The 20,186-nt window shown below is 44.1% G+C and overlaps 1 protein-coding gene across 4 annotated transcripts in view; it reads left to right on the top strand.

Moving 5' to 3' along the window:
• The window catches only part of Syne1 (spectrin repeat containing nuclear envelope protein 1), a 477,339-nt gene that overhangs the window by 445,361 nt on the left and 11,792 nt on the right, over positions 1–20,186 (top strand). For 2 of the 4 annotated variants that reach the window (XM_087912026.1, XM_085688033.2), the window contains 9 exons: positions 2,081–2,263; positions 2,494–2,631; positions 6,028–6,219; positions 7,423–7,753; positions 9,944–10,012; positions 11,594–11,736; positions 13,827–13,950; positions 14,540–14,751; positions 18,651–18,851. In XM_087912026.1, the coding sequence (XP_087768152.1) occupies positions 2,081–2,263; positions 2,494–2,631; positions 6,028–6,219; positions 7,423–7,753; positions 9,944–10,012; positions 11,594–11,736; positions 13,827–13,950; positions 14,540–14,751; positions 18,651–18,851 (1,593 nt within the window). The remainder of the gene's footprint in view (positions 1–2,080; positions 2,264–2,493; positions 2,632–6,027; positions 6,220–7,422; positions 7,754–9,943; positions 10,013–11,593; positions 11,737–13,826; positions 13,951–14,539; positions 14,752–18,650; positions 18,852–20,186) is intronic. The other 2 variants (XM_085688039.2, XM_085688027.2) reach the window with 1 other exon arrangement.

Here is a 20,186-nt window from a genome sequence, read left to right as displayed (position 1 = left end):
TCCAGGTCACTTGAGGGCTAGTGGAAGTGACCCTGTCCTGTGTCTTGTGGAGCTCTGCTTTGTAAAGGTTAAAACCTTTCATAATTGGCTTATACCACAAAGCAGATTATATGAGATAATTCCTGATGCTATTTTGGACTCATATTTTATGAAAGAAGCTACTCAGATGGTCAGCACTGAAATAATTGATTTTTATCACTTCTCATGATTCTTATACTTAATTATCTTACAGATAGAAAATGTCACAGAAACAAAATTCTGCTTAAATATCATCCATTCAATTGCATAAATGTTTGGAAAGGCTCTGGTTATGCTAGGATGCTGTCCCTGGGTATACTTGGATGCTGGCTCTGGGTTTGCTAGGATGCTGGCCCTGAGTGCTTTGCCATTGCCTGAGTGGGCAGATCTATACTTTGACTTACTATGGCAACAAAAGTTGAACCTGCCTTAAAACTTCCTAAATTTTCAGAACTGATGATTAGATCTGCTAGGATAAATATTCTTTTTTATTTTTTTCATATTACATACTATCCCCAGTTCCCCCCTCCCTCCCCTTCTCCTCCCCCCATCCCACCCACATCCACTCCTCAGAGAGGCTAAGGTCTCCCTTGCGGGATCAATAAAATCTGATATACCAAGTTGAGGCCAGACCAAGCCCCTTCCCCTGTATCAAGGCTGATTCCTCCATAGGGAATAGGCTCCAAAAAGCCTGTTCATGTGCCCAAGATAAGTCCTGGTCCCACTGCCTGCCGCAACCCCCCCCCAACAGATCAAGCCACATAACTGTCACCCACATTCAGAGGGCTTAGTTCGGTTCCATGCAGGATCCCCAGCTGTCAGTCCAGAGTCAGGGTGTTCCCACTAGCTCAGATAAGCTGTTTCTATGGGTTTCCCAATCATGATCTTGACCCCAGCCCCTGCCTTGCTCGTATAAAGCAGCTCTCAGAAGGCACATGTTCACAGGACAGGTGTGTGGTCCTGTGAGCAATGTGAGGAGCCAATGAAAACTGAAGAAAGAGATGGATATGAGCCCAGGTCAATGAACTATTCATACATCACCTTTGGGTTGTGGGCTGGGAGAAGAATCAGTCACAAACCATGGTGCATGAGTTGAGGGCGAAACCATCTCTCATTTGGGTGGATGTTTGTTCGCCTAGTGCTGTGCTCTGCAGCAGGGACAGAACGAATCCTAGCAACTGCAGGATTTCTGCTACAAGCCCTGTCCTCCAGGGCAGAGCATCCATGGCGAAAGCCAGGATAGCAGCTCTACCATCTTTCATGGAGGCCGATTCATCAACGGAGAACTCGGACCGGCTTCAAACTACTTTATTTTTTTTAAAATGGAAAGTTACTAAACTGATCTTCTTAAAAGCAAGGTTAATAGCTTGCTGTAGAGGCTCTTCTGCCAAAGATGGTTTTAGTTTGATTCCTAATGGATACCGGGATTAAGGTGATTTCTGCATCTTTAGGAAATTACATATTCTGCAACTGAACAGTGCCACTTTAAATATCATTTCTTACAGGAACCTTGAACACCTCCATTTGATGTGTAGACACATGTATTTAAGTTTGTAATGGTTTCTTTGATGGGAAAATTTGTTTCTAGGTTATTATTTATTTTGTGTATTTTTTTTGTTTGTTTTTCGATTCAAGGACTCACGTAGCCCATGCTAGCTTCCAGTTCCCTGTGTAGCCTAGGATAACTTTGATCTTCTGATTCTCTTGCCCACCCCTGACTCCAGAATGCTGGGATTATAGATTTGTGCCGTCACACATGGCTTAACTTTATCAATCATTTTAAAAACTACATTTTATGTGTATGCATGCGTGTACATTATATGTGTGATGTTTTTGTATATATACTCATATGCAAATGTATATGTGTACATTTTGTTTATGTATCTATTTGTATACAATGGTTCCTTATAGTTCTGTGTTTTCTTTCTGGCTCTTGATGGATCCATTGTGTCTGTGGTAGTGTCACTTCCGTCCTCCCTGACTCTGCACTATGAAAGCCAAGAGACATAACCCAGAGTCCTGCAAGGCTCTCCCACACTTATTCACTTCTTTGTGGCCCCAGGCTTTCCAGCGGCAAGTCCATGAGAGCCTGACCCAGCTCGAGCTGATCAACAAGCAGTACCGCCGCCTGGCCAGAGAGAATCGCACCGACTCTGCGTGCAGCCTCACGCAGATGGTCCACGGAGGCAACCAGCGATGGGATGACCTACAGAAGCGCGTCACCTCCATCTTGCGCAGACTCAAGGTTGTTCTTAAGCCTTGTCTGATAGAGGCTAGAGGACCAGCCCAGGCAGTAGTGTGACATGCTCTTGGGGACAGTGGGAGTCGGAATGGCCAGAGGGAAGTGGTTTGAAGATAATTTAGCATGCTCCATGTTTGTAAGGAATGGACTTCCCAGAATGTTGGAAATGGCTGGGCCATACCAGTGTGTGACTATGGATGTCTTAATACCTAATGTCTGCCTCTTGTTTCCAGCATTTTATTAGCCAGCGGGAGGAGTTTGAGACTGCACGGGACAGCATTCTTGTCTGGTTGACAGAGATGGATCTACAGCTCACCAATATTGAACATTTTTCTGAATGTGATGTTCAAGCCAAAATAAAACAACTCAAGGTAATGGGTCAGTTATTCTGCAAGTTATCAGTATGTACAGACACTGAAAAGGGGAATGTTTGCAAATTCTTTGATGTAGAGTATAGGAGAGAGCTTTTAAAAATTAGTTCTTTGTGATTAAGAAAATATTCAGAAGATTCTAAAGATAGTGAATATTTTTTTGGTTTGTTTTTTATTTTTAGAGACAGGGTTTCCCTGTGTAATCCTGGCTGTCCTGGAACTCACTCTTTAGACCAGGGTAGCCTCGAACTCAGAGTTCTGCCTGCCTCTGCCTGTAGAGTACTGGAATTAAAGGTGTCAGCCACTATACCCAGCAATGTTGGAATTTTCTAAACATTCTGGTGCTCTCTGATCCACCATTAACATGAATACTTTAAAAATAGTAACGTGGTTGTCAGTGTTAGGGATTTATTGTTGTTGTTTATTTTAACCCATCACTTATTTTCAAGATTTCTAGAGAGTATTTGTAGCCCCCACTTTCCAGAAAAATACAGCTTTCTTCTGCTTTAATTTTTAAAATTACCTTTGTTTTCTGTATGTGTGTAGCAGGTTCCAGGGACATCTACATGTCACAATGTGCATGTGGGGGTCAGAGACCAACTTATGGAAGTCAGTTTTCTTCTTCTCTTATGTGGGTTCCAAGAATTAAGCTCAGGTCTGTCCTCACCCGTGGTGACAAGCGCCTTTACCTGTTGAGCTGTTTTCCTGGCCCATAATGCAATGTTCTTATTAAGTCTAATGAATGGGAGTTCACTCTGCATAGTCTATATTCTTGGAGGCTAAATTTATTTTAAATATATATTGTATCTTTCACTAAATAATTCAGACATAGTGGCTAGGTAGAAACCTTCACTGAAGAAATAATGTGCATTGCGTAAAAGAGGGAGTGACAAGCTTAATCATTTGCAAGACAGTTTCTAACATTTTATCCCCAGTATAAGCTTGATAAGGAGGATCACACACATCATTGCAGCACTCTGGAGAGTGAGGCAGGGGGATTGCCAAGAGTTGGAGGTCAGCCTTGACTGGGTAGTGAGTTCCATACTAGTATAGGCTACAGAGTGAGAACTTGTTTCAAATAACAAACAACACAACACAAAACAAAAAACCAAGCAAGCAAAAAGATGATACATTTCTATAATCTGAGCCCTGGGGAGGTAGAGACAGGAGGACCAGGAATTTCAAGATCATCTTTGGCTACATGACAAGTTTGAGACTAGTCTATGCTCCATGAGACCCTGTCTCAAAAAACAACCAAATAGATTATTTATTTATTTATTTATTTACTTGTGCTTGGCATTGAACCCAGGATATTACACATGATAAGTATAAACTATACCACTTAGACACCTCCCATACTACCCCACTGTGGTTTTGTTTGTTCTCTTTTTGTTCTGTGGCTTAAGAATAAAAATCATAATGTCTGTAGTGGTTTGAAGAAGAATGGTCCCAAAAGGCTCATGTATTTGAATGCTTAGCCATTAGGGTGTAGAACTATTTGAAAGGATTAGAAGGATTAGGAGGTGTGGCCTTTTTGGAGTTGGCCTGACCTTGTTGGGGAAAGTGTGTCACCAGCAGTGGACTTTGATGTTTCAAAAGCTTATACTAGGCCCAGGATACCTCTCTTGTCCAGTGGATCAGGATGTAGCCCTTAGCTACTGCTCCAGAACCAGGTATGATAAACATGCCCCCTGCCATGATGATAATGGACTAAACCTGAAACTCTAAACAAACCTCCAATTAAATACATTCTTTTATTAGAATGACCTTGGTCGTGCTTTCTCTCCACAATAGAATAGTGACTAAAATAATTCCCAAACTTTTTTGGGTTTTATGATGAAACAAAAGAAATTACCCTTAATAGTTTATCACAAAAATCACAAACTCTCATGTTCTTCCCAATGCTTTTCCCTGCCCCTCCCTACACCACTGTCCCAATTCATCCCATAGGCAAATCAACATTTGAACACTTCAACAAGACATTTCTACCAATTGGTATTTGGGATTTTTCCTTTTAGATTCTGGTAGGATCTTGGAACTCATCCCTCTTCTCCATTCTCCTTGGCAGTCTTTGTTGCTAGTGAACAATTTCAACTCTTGTAGGGTTTATTCTTGTACTGGGTAAATGCTGTGGAATAATGATCTCATACCCTGTAAAGATTTGTCACTTGTATTAGTTTAATAAAACACTGATTGATCAGTAGCCTGGCAGGAAGTATAGGTGGGTCGACCAGACTCAGATGAGTCTGAGAAGAGAAAGGGCAGAGAGTCAGTCATAATCCAGATGCGGACGAAACAAGATGAGAATGTCTCACTGAGAAAAGGTATTAAGTCTTATGAATAAACATAGACAAGAATTGTGGGTGAATTTAAGTCAGAAGAGCTAGTTAGTAATAAGCCTAAAAATAGGCCAAACACTTTATAATTAATATAAGCCTCTGTGTACTTATTTGGGACTGAACAGCTGCAGGACTCACAGGACAGAAACTGCTGTCTTCAATTGAGCATCAATCACTTGAAACTTATACCCATGATATCTCTCTTTGAAATATGTAAATTGGAGACTGTCCTTTCAATTTCTGGCTCGAATAATCACACAAAACTAAATTAATTATAATACTATTTGGCCAATGGTTCAGGCATATTCCTAGCTAGCTTTTGCATCTTAAATTAACCAATTTCTATTTTATAATTTGCCACGAGGCTTATGATTTGTTACCTCACATCTTACGTCTTGAGCAACTACATGGCATCTGCTTGACTCTGGCTTCTTTCTCCCTGCCCTCAGTTTAACTTTCTACACCTAGCTCTATTCTGCCCTGCCATAGGCCAAAGAGGCTTCTTATTAACCAATGGTATTAAAACATATTCACAGCATACAGAGGGGAATCCCACACCAGAAATCATATATAATGAGGGCAAATGATCATTCCCAGATCCCTTGCTTTTCTATCAGTCTAAATTGATGCATTGGTGCTTATGTTCCAAAACAACAAAAGAATCATGTGAGATTCTGTGGGCTCCCTTAGACATGTGTGACATCTGATGTACATTATATGAGATAAATGAAAATGTTAATATCACACCATCATTTTTACCAGGAGTCACCAGCACTATTGACACCAGCTGTCAATATTTCTCTGTTACTCCTCCACCCACACTATCTATGGTAATATCTATTTATTGACAAAGGCTCTTTCTTAATGTCTCCGTCTCTGATCCCATTCTGCCTTAGCATTATATTTTACTTTAGAAAACAATTGCTACATCTGTGGTTTGTCTTTGTATACAGTAAGTCAGATATCACCTATGTAGTCTCTCTGACACGATGATGGTGTCCCTTAGTATGACACCATGCCAAGCTGTATAAAATCTACATTGTGTTTGTACCCTCAGGCCTTCCAGCAGGAGATCTCGCTGAACCACAATAAGATCGAGCAGATCATTGGCCAAGGGGAGCAGCTGATAGAGAAGAGTGAGCCTCTGGATGCAGCTGTCATTGAGGAGGAGCTGGACGAACTCCGACGCTATTGCCAGGAGGTCTTTGGACGTGTGGAAAGATACCACAAGAAACTGATCCGCCTGCCTGTATGCAGCAATTATTTCTTCCTCATTAACTCTAGAGAGAAGTAGCTGTGTGGGATTAGGTAGCATAACACAGTCAGGAGTCCAGTATTTGAAAGCAGAAAATCTGGGTTTGTTCCAAGCTTTGATACCAGTATCTATGTAACCTGGGACAAGTTGCTTTAGCTCACCTCAGTTTTTCCAACTTTAAAATGGATTGATTTACAGTCACCATCTTGTAGGGAGAACTGCTTTTTTCATTCAGTGAGTGACTGTCTAGTTTTATAAAGACTTGGGCAGTCCTTGTGGCTCACCTCCTCTATGGAAGATGAAGTAGCTTTATGGAAAGATGAGGAGATGAAGTAAGAGATGTGAGCAATTGCTCAGCTCATGAGATGGTTTTTGAATAAATCTTTCCCTCCATGTTTTTTCTCCTTGCCCCCACAATTTCATCTCATTTGTATAGGTTTTCTTAGCCAAACATTTGAAATTTTCTGTGATAAAGACATGTTTTATGGTTAGCATGTGGGCCCCAAACCATTATGTGCCAGTTGAATTGGAGGCATGCTACTTGATCCTTTATTTGTGTTATTTTTATTTCATTTTAAATTAATATTATTTAATTTCCTATAATGATTCCTTGGAGTGCATTTTATTATAGTCCCTATTAATGATAAAACTGAGGTTGAAATAGGTAGTTTCAATATGTTGAAATACATAAGGTAGTTTGAAAGTGTCTTAGTTAGGGTTTCTATTGCTGTGAAGAGATACCATGACCACAACTACTTTTATAAAGAAAGAACATTTAATTGAGCTGGCTTACATTTTCAGAGGTTTAGTCCATTCTTACCATAGTGGGACATGGTGGTGTGCAATCACACACGGTGCTGGAGAAGGAGCTGAGTGCCTGACTGGCAGGCAACAGGAAGTGATCTGTCTCACTGGGTATAGCCTGAGCAAAGCCCACCCCCACAGTGGCACACCTCCTCCAACAAGGCCACACCTCCTCCAATAAGGCCACACCTCCCAATAGTGCCACTGCCATTGGGGGCCATTTTCCTTCAAACCGCCACAGGAAGTAATCAGAAAGTTCTTCCATATATGTTGATAAAGTTGACCCCATGTGGTCAGCAGGATGTGCTGGCATATGCTGAAAGTCACACCTCTTTGGAGTAAGAGGAAACTCCTCTTCCTGCAGTAACAGAGTTGGTGTGACTTCCCTTTTAGCTACCGGATGATGACCATGACCTCTCAGATCGAGAGCTAGATCTCGAAGACTCCACGGCTCTTTCAGACCTACGCTGGCAGGACCCCTCTGCAGATGGTGTGCCCTCCCCACAGCCTTCCTCCAACCCCTCCCTCTCCCTCCCTCAGCCCCTCCGGAGTGAGCGGTCAGGGCGAGACACCCCAGCCAGCGTGGACTCCATCCCCCTGGAATGGGACCATGACTATGATCTCAGTCGGGACCTGGAGTCAGCATCGCGGACTCTGCCCTCAGAAGACGAAGAGGGAGAGGACAACAAGGAGTTCTACCTCAGGGGAGCGGTTGGCTTGTCAGGTAGGAGAGCAAAGTTCATGTTGAGAATCCATAGGAAGGACACACTAGCTACCTGGACTTGGCTTCCCTGAAGATGTGCTATGTATAAGTGCTGTGTGTATCCATGGTCACTCAGGGACATTATAGGACACCTGTCTCAGGGTGGGGTGGAGCATGCTGAGTGAGACCAGAGAGATAATGATGAGTCTGTGAGGTGGACACAGCAGTGCAGAGGAAGAGAGAGGAGCCCCTGCCAGGTTTGTCATCAGCCATGCTGCTTCGGGTCATCTGAAGTATGTCAAGAATACTAAGATTGTACTGGAAGGCATAGAGTGGGCGCAATGGAAACCGGAAAAGTGAACAAGGATCTGGCCGTGAAGTGACCAGTTCACTATGGAGAGGAGTTTGGCCCTTATGCTGAAGGCTTTGGGGAGCCACTGGAAGACGAAAGGAGAGGTGACCAACCGCATATTTCCTTAGTTTATTTGTATACAGGCTCCATGGGTAGAGTATAGATTGGAAATAAAAGAGTTTAGATGGATGTTATTAGTGAATATTGATGATGATCTATAAGCCTGGATTAAGGAAACAACCCTAGGGAGGGTGATGGATCATGAGAAATGAGTGCCCCCCTAGCAGCTAAGTGGATAGAGATGGGGGAGACTCTGGGTTGGGCACCTAAGTGGAAGACGAAAGTGGTCCTAGGCTCTGAGAAAAATGAGAAAAACATGGTGTGCCTGGGCGGGAGGCAAGATGCGAAATAGTGGAGGTACAGACGTCAGTTGTATTTGTCCCTATTTTGAGCTATTTATAGACCTTCCAGACTCTACCATTTAGAAATAGGCGCGTGGGTCTAGATCTCTATCTAAAGATACATATTAGGTAGGACTTCTACATGTAACTAGGAATTCTCAGAGTGCATGGGGGGAATCGTGTAAATAGAGCATCTAGAGAGAAGTAGGGAGAACAAGAAACCTAAGAGGACCTTACAGAAGGTAAACAGAAGCAGTACATAATCAGAGAAGAGTGCTGCCCATGCCACGTACCATGTGGCCATCAGCCGGTATGACTAGCAGGCACTGAATTGTGACTGCTGTAATTGAGGCTGACTATTGATAAAAAAAAATGCATTTAAAGGCATGGAGCAAATTTCAGAACTTCGCACAAAGAATGAGCACAAGCTAGCAGTGCTGTTCATGTTGATTGCATAGCATATTTTAGAATTAAGCCCATCTACCTGTTTATTACTATTCTAACATGGCCATTAACCTTTGAGTTTTCATGTATGGCTCCCATACGGATAGAAAGAGCAGTGCTCCTCTGAAAGCTGCCTTTGAGGAAATTCCTGTTCTAATCCAGGCATGCTGTCATACCGCTGTTATGCTAATGTTCCCAAAGTTGAGACAGGAGGATCAAGAGTTCAGGGCAATCCTCTGCTCCTGTATTAGTTCCTTTTCTGAAACTATGATAAAACACCATGACCAAAAGCAACTTAAGGAAAACAAAGGAATTTATTTTGGGTTCTGTTTCCAAAGGGATACAGGTCCCTCATGCCCAGAAAGCATGGCATGGGAGTAGGAGCAAGACCCTAGCTGGTTACATTGTCATCCAGACACAGGAAGCAGAGCCTGAGAACGGGAAGTGGGGTGAGGCTATAAACTCATCAAAGCCCGCCCCCAGTGATGTACTTCCTCTAACAAGGCTCCACCTGCTAACAGTTCCACAGCTTTCCCCCAAAGCACCACAAACTGGGGACCAAATGTTCAGATACATGAGTCCTTGGGGGATGTTTCTCATTCAAACCACCATAGCTATAAAGTTGGCTAGGGTCTTGAAGGGCTGTGTCATTTGAGACCTCCTCTCAAAGCAAAGATGCTGACAAAGGGAATCCCTCCCAGTGCCTTTCTAGGTTTCCATGAAGAACCCCATTCTCCTAGATGCTTATTTTCTCATCTATAAAATGGAAATAATGCAACCAGGCACCCTTAGGGTTCCTGTGAGGATAAAAGCACTTTAAACTGACTTAGAAAACACTCAGTCAATGTGAATTCTTAGCAGGAAGCCCCTGGCGAGCATGCGTGCTTTCCCCTCCATGCCCGTGACCATCAAGAACAACTAATTTCTTTTTCCTTAGGCAAACTGCTTTCCTGCCACAAGGGAATCAAGGTGTCTAGCGCCTAGCTGTCAACTCAGACTGTGCTCTTTTTACAGATGTAGTGATCCCTGAGAACCCCGAGGCCTATGTAAAACTCACAGAAAATGCAATCAGAAATACTTCTGGTAGGCACGAAGAATGGGAACGAGCCCCCCACACCGCCTTACACCAACCCCCTCTCTCAGCACAGCTTCCCTGCCTCTCACAGCTTCAGGGCTCGAGCATGCCGAGGCACAGCCTTTCTCTCTTCCTCTTGCATTAGCAGAAAAAAAAAAAAAGACCACTAGTTCATCAACACCAAGAAAATGACCACCATAACCATGTCATGAAATAGCTTCTCAGCTTACCAAGTGCTAATCAGTGTCATCACAGGGAGAATTCGGGGCCCAGTGACAGCTGAAAATATAAAAGGCGAAAGCTCTTGAGCCTCTGTGCTCTCGTCTCCATCTTGGTGGACGCGGGCACCAGAGGAGCATTGCTGCGACCTACAGCCGACTGGGCAGATGCTGTGGGCACACCCTCCGCCACAGGCTGTTGTGAGGGCGTGAGCAGGTTTCAGCTGATGAAACATTTTATTTTCCTTGAAAAAGTATTACCTCCTCAGAGGAGACATGCTCGCCATAGTATTGTAATCCTTAGATTGTCATTTATATAGAACTGTTTTTGAAGACAGGAAGGTTGAAAAGAGAAACCAGTTTTGCTCAAGGTTGCACAAGATCCTGTCCACACTGAGGTCTGGGTCAGTGTTTGGGACGTGTGTCTGACCATCAGTATGATTCTGAGTCATTGTCTGGTTTATACCAGTCTGAAGTTTCTGAAGACCAACACAAGGACAGAAACCAAGCTAGCTTTGCAGCGACTTTCTCAATGATTTTCAGCTAGTGGCCTCTCCTAGGTAGACTTAGGAATATATTTCATAAAGGTCAACTTATTCCTTGTTTTCACCCAATCTGAGTGCCACTCAGGTGGTCCATGTTTTTGTTCAGCAGTGACTATAATATGCATGCAGATACGTACCTGCAAATACAGAGACACAGCGCACTCTAAATTCAAAAGATAAATTTAAATGATGAGATGAGCTCACTACCTGGGTAGTGAGGAGGAATATACCTAAGAGAGAGACAGAATCTTAGCTTGTTCCTGGTTTAGTTTTGATTTCCCATGAAAAACGAAGTGTTCCTCTCTACATGTCTATTCTGAGCTAGCGTTTTCTTGATTAACTAGAATCCATGCTTAAGGGAAGGATGCAACCAGGGATTTCAATGGCTCTAATATCTCTGCGGTCCACAGAAAGAAACCCAAGGGTGAATCCTTCCTTGCTAGCTAAGTGAGCATGGGATACACTCGTCTCCGGGTGCCTGGGCCAGGGCTGGTACCTCTTTAGGTCCCTGGGAAGGCCTTCGACTGTGTCGAACACTCAGATTGCCATGGGACTGGCTGAAGGAGGGAGCAGACACTCAAGGCTGTTCAGGATCCACTGTAGAGCTCTCTGCCAAGCCCAGGCTGCTGAGTCTCCTCAGGAAGCACACTCACTGGCTTGGCCCCTTACATGTCTAACCCTCTGGCAGGGTAGCACTAAACCCGCTGTATGATTCTCCCAGCACATGCCCTTTCTGCTTCGCCATAGCTGAAATGCTTTCTGAGGCCTCTTGATTGACAAGCTTGACATAAATCAAACACTGTGACCCTTATGGTTGACACCACAGGGGATCCCAGCTCACTGGAGTCACAGATGAGGCAGCTAGACAAAGCCCTGGATGACAGCCGCTTCCAGATGCAACAAACAGCAAATATCCTCAGAAGCAAAACTCCCACAGGACCAGACCTGGACACCAGCTACAAGGGCTATGTGAGTATTCCAACCAGAACCTTCTGGACCTGGATTATAACTCTGACCCAAACCATTTCATCTGTCTGCAGCATGAGGACTCTGAGGTCCAGAGCTGTCCTCGAACTCACAGACATGGATGTGGGAAGCAAAACCCCATTCTTTGAAATTACTTTTTGAAAGGAATCAATCTGTTTACAGACCTTGGAGTCCATTGCCATGACCAACCTGTTGCTTTTTACCGAGCATTTAATATGATCCATTTAGCTGAAGACAATAAAACCCGTTCTTGTCCAAATAATCATGAGGTGCCTGTCCAAATTCAGCTAGTAAATTTTGGACCAAGGTCATCCCCGGATTACTAACAGGAGATTTTGGTTGTTGTTATTCTTTTAGTTCTTTTAAGTTCATTCAATGACCTTGGGAGTCTTTGGAATCTTCTGTTTTTGATTTGGGGAGATTTTGCAACGCTGGAAACTGGACCTTGCATACACTAAGCTAGTGCTGGGCCACTGAGCTCCATCCCAGCCCCACCTCCTGCACTGGGTACTTGGTCTAAAACCATCCTAACTAGGGCAAACTGCAGAAGAAGACAGCAGGGGATCCTTATCTTAGCAGTTCTGCATTTTCAGTTGCCAGTGTATCCAGTTAAAATCTCTTTATTCTAGTCCCTGACCAAGGAATATTTTTGTCAGTGACATAACCTATACATACTTTAAGCAGAGAATTTAAAGTAAATCTCCCCACCCTCCATCTCTTGGTCAAAAGGAATGGAAGGCTAATTCCCAGTGATCTCATCACACCTCACATGCTCTTCAGTTTGGACTCAGGGAGAAAGCAGATCTGGCTGCGCATACTCTTACCCAATACCCTCCCAGTCACTTCTCGATCAGGGAGCCTCTTCTGAAAGTGCAGTACAAGGGCCGGAGATGCAGCTTAGTGGTGGAGTGTTTACCCAGCCTGCTCAAGGACCTGGGTCCACTCTCTAGTGCTGTGTAAGAGAAAAATCAAGTGTCGCATAGCTTGTCGATGACCGTGTTGACTTCACCACGATGACACTTAACCCCAGTCAAAAGTGACAGAAACTAACTCAAAGACACTGTGGTTGTGAGAAACATTGAGAGGTAAGATTACACTCTACTGAAATGAAAGTGTTGAAGTTTATGTTCTGCTTCCTTTTACCTTGTATTACTTTGTTTTCCTTTATTTTGAGGCAGGTTCTTGTCACAGGCTGGTTTCCAACTCCTGATCTGTCTCTCTCTGCCCACCACGTGCTAGGACCACCCTCACAAGCCACCTTACCTAGCTGGAACTTGCTTCTTTTACTATTCGAATGCTGTCTGTATATTACGAATGGATCTTGGAGTTTTTCTTTGAGGCTGGAATTTAATCCCTCGATGACGAAACATGGCTGTAAATTTTCTCATAAAACAGCTGGCTTCCAAAGTGCTCTGGACTCTTAAATATTTCAGTTATTTAATGTACAAGTTGTTCTGTGTGATTTGTGGTCTTTTTAGTGTTTCTGCATTTAGGTAGAAATGGAAGAGAATGAAGAGACAACTGGCCATAAATCAGATATTGCCTCACCGGCTGAGGACTCTGGCCTTTAAATTCCAGATCAGTTTGATCTGTTCAGATTCATAAAACAGTGGTTCTGAGCCTTCCTAATGCTGCAACCCTTTAATATAATCCCTCACATTGTGGTGACCCCCACACCATAAAACTATCTTCATTGCTACTTCATAACTGTAATTCTGCTACTGTTCTGAATCATAATGTAAATATCTGTGATTCCTGATGGTCTTAGTCGGCCCCTGTGATAGGGTCATCTGAGCCCCTAAGAGGTCACAACCCACAGGTTGAGAACCACTGATATCAAAGAAGTTTCCAAGGTTTCACATGTCTGTCATGCACGCAAAGCCTGTCTTTATGGCTGTATGCATACGTATGCGTGAGACCTGCTGACACAGCACAGTTTTGAATTCTATTTAGTTTTTCCTGGAGTGACACAGCCACCGCCCTGTTGAGGGTCCACAGAGATGCTTTCCCCAAAGCCCTATGCACTCTTGGGAATTGTGGTGAGAGGGCTGATTTGGCGTGTGTCTCAACAGCTGAAGCTGCTGGGTGAATGCAGCGGCAGCATAGATTCCGTGAGACGTCTAGAGCACAAGCTGGCAGAGGAAGAGAGCGTCCCAGGCTTCGTTAACCTCAACAGCACCGAGACGCAGACAGCGGGTGAGTGGCGCTGCCCTCGGTTTCAGAGAGTGATACCCAAGATCACTGTGTGACACCAAGCTCCACGGAGCTGCTTAGCCTCCCTCTGCACTATTTCATCCCACGACAGAGGAGGGAGACAGAGAGTGACATTGTGTGTGTGTTGTGCTCCATTTATTCAAATACACATCGTCAGCTTCTTGTCCCTTTACACTATCCCATGACAGAGGAGGGCGGCAGAGAGTGTCAAAGTGTGTCTTCTGCTTCATTTACTCAAATGACCTGCCTGGTCTACACTGTCAGTGTCTGCATGGTTTCAGAGGACTCTCCAGGAAGAAGTCAAAGATGGATTGATCTCCTCCCACACTGCTTACTGCAGTGTTAAATTCTGTATAGCAAATGTGCTTTACACAATTGTCATTAGAGAAACAGATAGGAAATCAGAGCCACTGAACCCGTTTAGCTGTCATTACAGGTGACAGCAGAAACGATCAGAGGCATTACTGTTCTGTCTGTTGCCCTTTAGTTAGCCACCAGGTATCTCTAAAGCATTTCCTAAAACCTCACCAGTGTAGAACTCCTGCTCACTGCTCTGCGCATGCTCCGCCAGGTGTGATTGACCGTTGGGAGCTCCTCCAGGCCCAGGCACTGAGCAAGGAGTTGAGGATGAAACAGAACCTTCAGAAGTGGCAGCAGTTCAAGTCAGACCTCGATAACATCTGGGCCTGGCTAGGTGAGACAGAGGAGGAACTGGACCGACTCCAGCACCTGGCACTCAGCACCGACATCCACACCATTGAGAGTCACATCAAGAAGCTCAAGGTACCTGTCTTTGCCTTCCTTTCATCAGTGCGAAGAGCATGGTCACGTGTAACAGCTAACAGATTTGTGTGAGTGTGTGTGCGTGTGTGGGAACGTGTGCATGTGTGTAGACATGTTTATATAGGCATAGAAGTATATATATGTGCACATGTTTATAGAGATCAGAGAACAATCTCTCTTCTGTATTCATCATTTTAGCTTTTGAGGTTTTCTGTTTCTTTGTTTCTCTTTTTTGAGTCAAAGTCTCTCATTGGCTAGAATGTGTCAAATGGCTATGTTGCCTAGCCAATGAACTTCAGGAATCTTCCTGACTCTGCCTCCCCATCACAAGGATTATAAACACACCCCACCATGCCTTGATTTCTTTTTGACTTGTGTTCTAGGGACCAAACTCAGATTCTCATACTTTCACAGTGAATCACTTACTGACTGCTGCCTCCCAACCCATCTTCCATAACTTCTGTCTCTAGGTCTATACTTCCTTGGGGCAACAGCCAGAAAGTATGTGGGTTAGTATTCTGAGAAGTATGTCAGCATGCCTGATGTAAACAACCCAATAAGAGACAAGAAAGACTGACGGCCTGAAGGCTTAGTTGGTCGTTCCCTACCTTGACTTCATGCATATGGGCAGAATTTCATGGTGGCAGGCATATGTAGAGGACACTGTTCACCTCATAGCAGACACGCTACAGGCAAAAAGAAGCAGCATAGGACAAGATACAGCCTTGAAGGAGACTCTTTCTCCTCTGCTTCTACTAGGTAGGCCCTAGCTCCTAAATTTCCAGAGCTTCCCAAAGTAACACCTCCGACTGGGGATCAAGCATTCAACACAGGAGACTGCTGGGGACATTTCCCATTCAGGCAGCATCTACCCAAAGTGGACAGAATGCTCTTCTCTCCTGAGCTGTCTCAAACCCAAGTTGGTCTTTAAAATTCAAGAGAAGGACTGAACTATATATGTCTATCATTCAAATTATCGCTTACAACTTAATAAATTAGTATTTTAAGGAATGGCCAGTTAGGTTTAATACAGAACCTGGTACCTCTAGAACCTATCTGGTGTCTTCACAGGGGGAAGCACAGGTTTGAGTGCCTTGCATGTCTGTATAGGTTGGAGAGAAGTCATCCCCAAGGTCACATTAGTGTGAGTCTTTGGGAGACTTGGTGAAATCATTTGACTGTCTCCAGTCAACACAACTTGCTAAATGGATTGTGGCCGTGGCAAAAGCAATTGCATAGTAAATGAGCAAAACAATACAAATGTGTGGAGTTCTTGCAGTGAAACACTCGCCGCTGGCATCTGATTTTGGCTCGGGCTGAAGGAGTGCACAGATATTGTCCTTTAATTACAGGTCTGGTTCTCAGCCTCCTCACCCAGTTGCACTTGCTTGTGGAAGTTTGTGAGCCCCCTCCAGACTCGGGGCTTCATTTCTCTTTGGTAGCTCTGTAGCTCCTGTGATATTTGTCTAGAGGACATCAAAACCATGTTTCTCCCCAGTGAGAAGCCTCCTGGGATAACACGTATTCTGTTTGTGTTCCTGTGGTCTTTAGTATATACTGTTCATTTTGGATTGATGCTATTGTGGCTTTTCTCCTGGTGATCGTGTTGCTTTCCTTTGAACTTTCAGACACAGACATGAATCTTGCTGTCCACAAATCCCCATTGCAGTGTTTTGGGGTTGCTCTCTGAGTCAGGCCCATGAGCCCCAGGACAAGATACAAATGAGAGATGTAACTCACAGGAGCTGCATACAGAAATGCATTTTTCTCTGGAGTTCCCAAGACACTTTATCTAGGTATTAGATTATCTATCTATCTATCTGTCTGTCTTTCTATCTATCTAGAGATAGATACACACACATCTTTATCTATCTAGGTAGTTTTGTATTATAGCCAGGCTCCCTTGAAAGAAGACATGTAGTGTTGACCAGAGTCTGAGACTTCGGTGAGATGAAGCAATGAAGTCAGAGCTTGGATGTCATCGTGCATGGCAAGCAGAAACCGCCAGTTCCACCCACATCTTTTTCTGAACCTCTCTCAACAGATCCATTCCCAGCATCTGTTGACTTGTGATGTCTTCGTGGCATCTGGGGAACCATGTTGTGAACCTATAGTAAAAAAAATTAAGTCATTAGGAGAACGACAGAAATAGTGAGAAATTGTAGGAAATTACCCCACATAGTGTGATTTCCAGAATTACTTACCCAAGAAGGATCTTTGGGTGTTTTTGATCACATAGAGATTCTTACTACAGAATTAAGAACTTGAGTCCTTGGTACTGAGTTCCCAACTGTCTTGCTTTGTTTAATGCATGAAGCCAAAATTCGGTTGCCTGCGGGTTTTGTTTGTTTGCTTATTTTGTTGTCTTGTTTGTTTTTGGAAGTCAAGCTAAATTTATCAAATCATAAAAACACAATGAATTTTCTTCACCACAGCAACAATGTGGCCTGTGACATAGTCAGGGTTAATTTGTGGGTCAATGAGCCTGCATTTCCGGCCACTGGAGGCCAGAATACTAGGCTCTAAGGAGCTTTTCCCTTCTCCTCACACACAGAGAAGTTTGGGTGCCACAGGTTTAGTGAAATGAGACTATTATTTTTGAAAAGATTTTAAAAGGCCAGAGCCATCTTTCCTCAAGCTCCAGAGCTCAGTCCCTGTTTTGTTGAGCTATGGTTGGCTATTTCTGCATGGGGCTCAGTTATTCAAATCTGACATTCATTGTACCAGGCATCAGAATTCTCTGTGAGTCTCTTCGTGCCTTGGGAAGTCCTTTCCCCTTGATCATTTTAAATTCACACTCTGCAAAGCCCTAGCAAACATAGCAAACGTCCTGAAAATGTAACAGTTGCTCATTTTGTCATAGGAACTCTTGAAACATGGGAGACAGCGGGTGTGCGTGTATGGGTGTGTATATATGGAATGCTGATGTGATCTACATTACATCCTGTTTAAATTTTTTGAACATCATATATTTTCTTATGTTCCATCCCTGTTGTTAGTTATTTTGGAATTGATTCCTTTTTTTATTGTAATATTATTCTAAGTGTTATATACACACTGTCCCTTATCTGGCTGACCATCCTGCTCAGGGCATATTTTAGTGTGTGTGTGTGTGTGTGTGTGTGTGTGTGTGTGTGTGTGTGTATGTGTGTGCAGTTGCACATGTGTATATGTGCATATGAAGGACAGGGACACCCTCGAGATCATTCTGATAATGCTATCTGCCTTTTGTCTGTGACAGGCCTGGGGCTCAATAACTAGGCTACAGTGACTGGATGTCCTGCAAGCCCCAACATTCTTCTTCTCTTTACCCAGTCCTGGGCTGATAAGCATGTACCACCACTTTTATTCCTTAAAAAAATAATGCTGCCATGACCGCAGCCGCTAGTCCAGGCAGACATGGCTGCCAGAGTGGTGCAGATTGCCCTCTGTGAGCGGCAGAGCGGTGGCTCATCCCGGACAGGCTGGTGCTGCCATGCGGCCTGGAGAGTCACCCAAGCGGGCGGGTGGAGATGGCGGATAAGGATAAAAGGCTTACAGGACATAGTAAATAGACGTAAGGCCGAACATAAAGCTAAACATTTATTACTTAAAAGAGAAAGAAAGACAGAAACACAAAAAGGGAGAGAGAAAGGACAGAAAACACGTGTGCACATGCCAAGGGAGAGAGAGAAAAAAACCAAGATGGTGACGAGAGGTCAGAAGTGACTGGGAGTGGGCGTGGCTTGCCCCTTAAAGGGACCAGAGATCAAAAGGAATAACAACCACACCAGGCTTTTTATGTGGGCTTTGGGGATTGAACTCACAACAGGGCTCTATCCTCAGCTCTGAGTAAAACATTTTCAAGGGCCTTAAACGTGATATCTCCAGCATTGTCCTTACTTGATTGTTCTCCTTAGGAGCTCCAGAAAGCCGTGGACCAGCGCAAAGCCATCATCCTCTCCATCAACCTCTGCAGCTCAGAGTTCACCCAGGGGGACAGTAAGGAAAGCCATGACCTGCAGGATCGCTTATCCCAGATGAACGGGAGATGGGACCGAGTGTGCTCTCTGCTGGAAGACTGGCGGGGCCTGCTGCAGGGCGCCCTGATGCAGTGCCAGGTTGGTAGGACTCTGGGCAGGTGAAGACAGCAGCCTGGATGCTGACCTTACAGCAGCCCGGATGCTGACATTACAGTTGCTTGACAGATGTGGCTGCTCTTATAAGCCAGTATTTGAATGAGACAGCTTTTCTTGTTACTGGGGAATCTGTTCCTGTGACCTGCATTCAAGGAGTTTTGTCCCGTTTTCTATCTAGCTAGATAAAAAGCCAATGCTTACCAAGTTGATGATCCTTCTTTGACTGATCCACTTAACTCATTTATTCACTCAAAACATATTTACCATGCATTTAGGCAGATAAATTTTGCACAACAAAGTGAGCGTTACAGATACAGATTCATCCATTTGTGCCAGCATTTACTGAGTTTCCTTCCTCTGTGCGCCAGGTAAACCTCTCGGCAGTTAAGACACAGTCCAGGCTTTGCTTCTGTTCAAAAAACAATAGCAACAGAGTAGGAGAAACTGACCTGATGGCTCAGTGGGTAAGGGTGCCCACCACCAACCTGGAATTCATGGGGCAGAAGGAGGGAACTGGCTCCTGAAAGTTATCCTCTGACCTCTACATGTGTATCATGGCATGTCAATGCCTCCTTCCTCCCCAGAAAAATAAATGCATGTAATAAAAAAAAACATTTAGAGTAAGGAAATAGTTATCCGAGGAATTTATAAACATAGATTTGATGGTAATGGAGAAAAACTATTACAGGAGGGAGGGCCAAGAAATCCCATGACTATTTGCCAGATGCTGGGAGGATGTTGCTTTGAAGGAATTCAACAGCTGGGAGGTCCATGAAGTATGCAAAGCCATTGTCTTTCTTAAAGCAGCAGCAAGAAGGCTATGTGGCTGAATTATAGCCCCCAGGCAGTAAGTGATCAGTGAGGCTCTGCCTGCATCAGGACTGTACACAATGAGATAGGACGACAATGGGGTGTGCCGTCACCTGGGAAGTGGGGGGTCCCTGTTGTACTGTATGCAGGGGCACATCAAGAGCAAGTACAGTAAGAAGATGAATGAAGGGGATACAGGATTGAGCCCTTTAAACATGGAGAGATTCGAGCATACGGAAGAGAGTTGCTTCTTTTCAGGTCACCTATTAGTGCTGCTGCTGTTTCGTTTTGCTTTGCGTTTTAAGAAATTAAGCATTTTAATGTCAGTGGGCTTCCTGTCTAAATGTCCCCACAAGTGGTAAATTAGATGCTCTAGATAAGAAGATGACCTCATACTGTGTGGATCACAACAGCACCAGGGCTGCTGGGATCAAGCCATAGCCACTCTGCCTCCTAAGACAAGGAGGGACCGTCCTCCTTGAGAGGTCATGTCCTGGTCACTATGGC

This window comes from Myodes glareolus, chromosome 1, assembly GCF_982192425.1.
Source record: "Myodes glareolus chromosome 1, mMyoGla1.1, whole genome shotgun sequence".
NCBI lineage: Eukaryota > Metazoa > Chordata > Mammalia > Rodentia > Cricetidae > Myodes > Myodes glareolus.
This window is presented reverse-complemented; position numbering and strand designations above follow the sequence as displayed.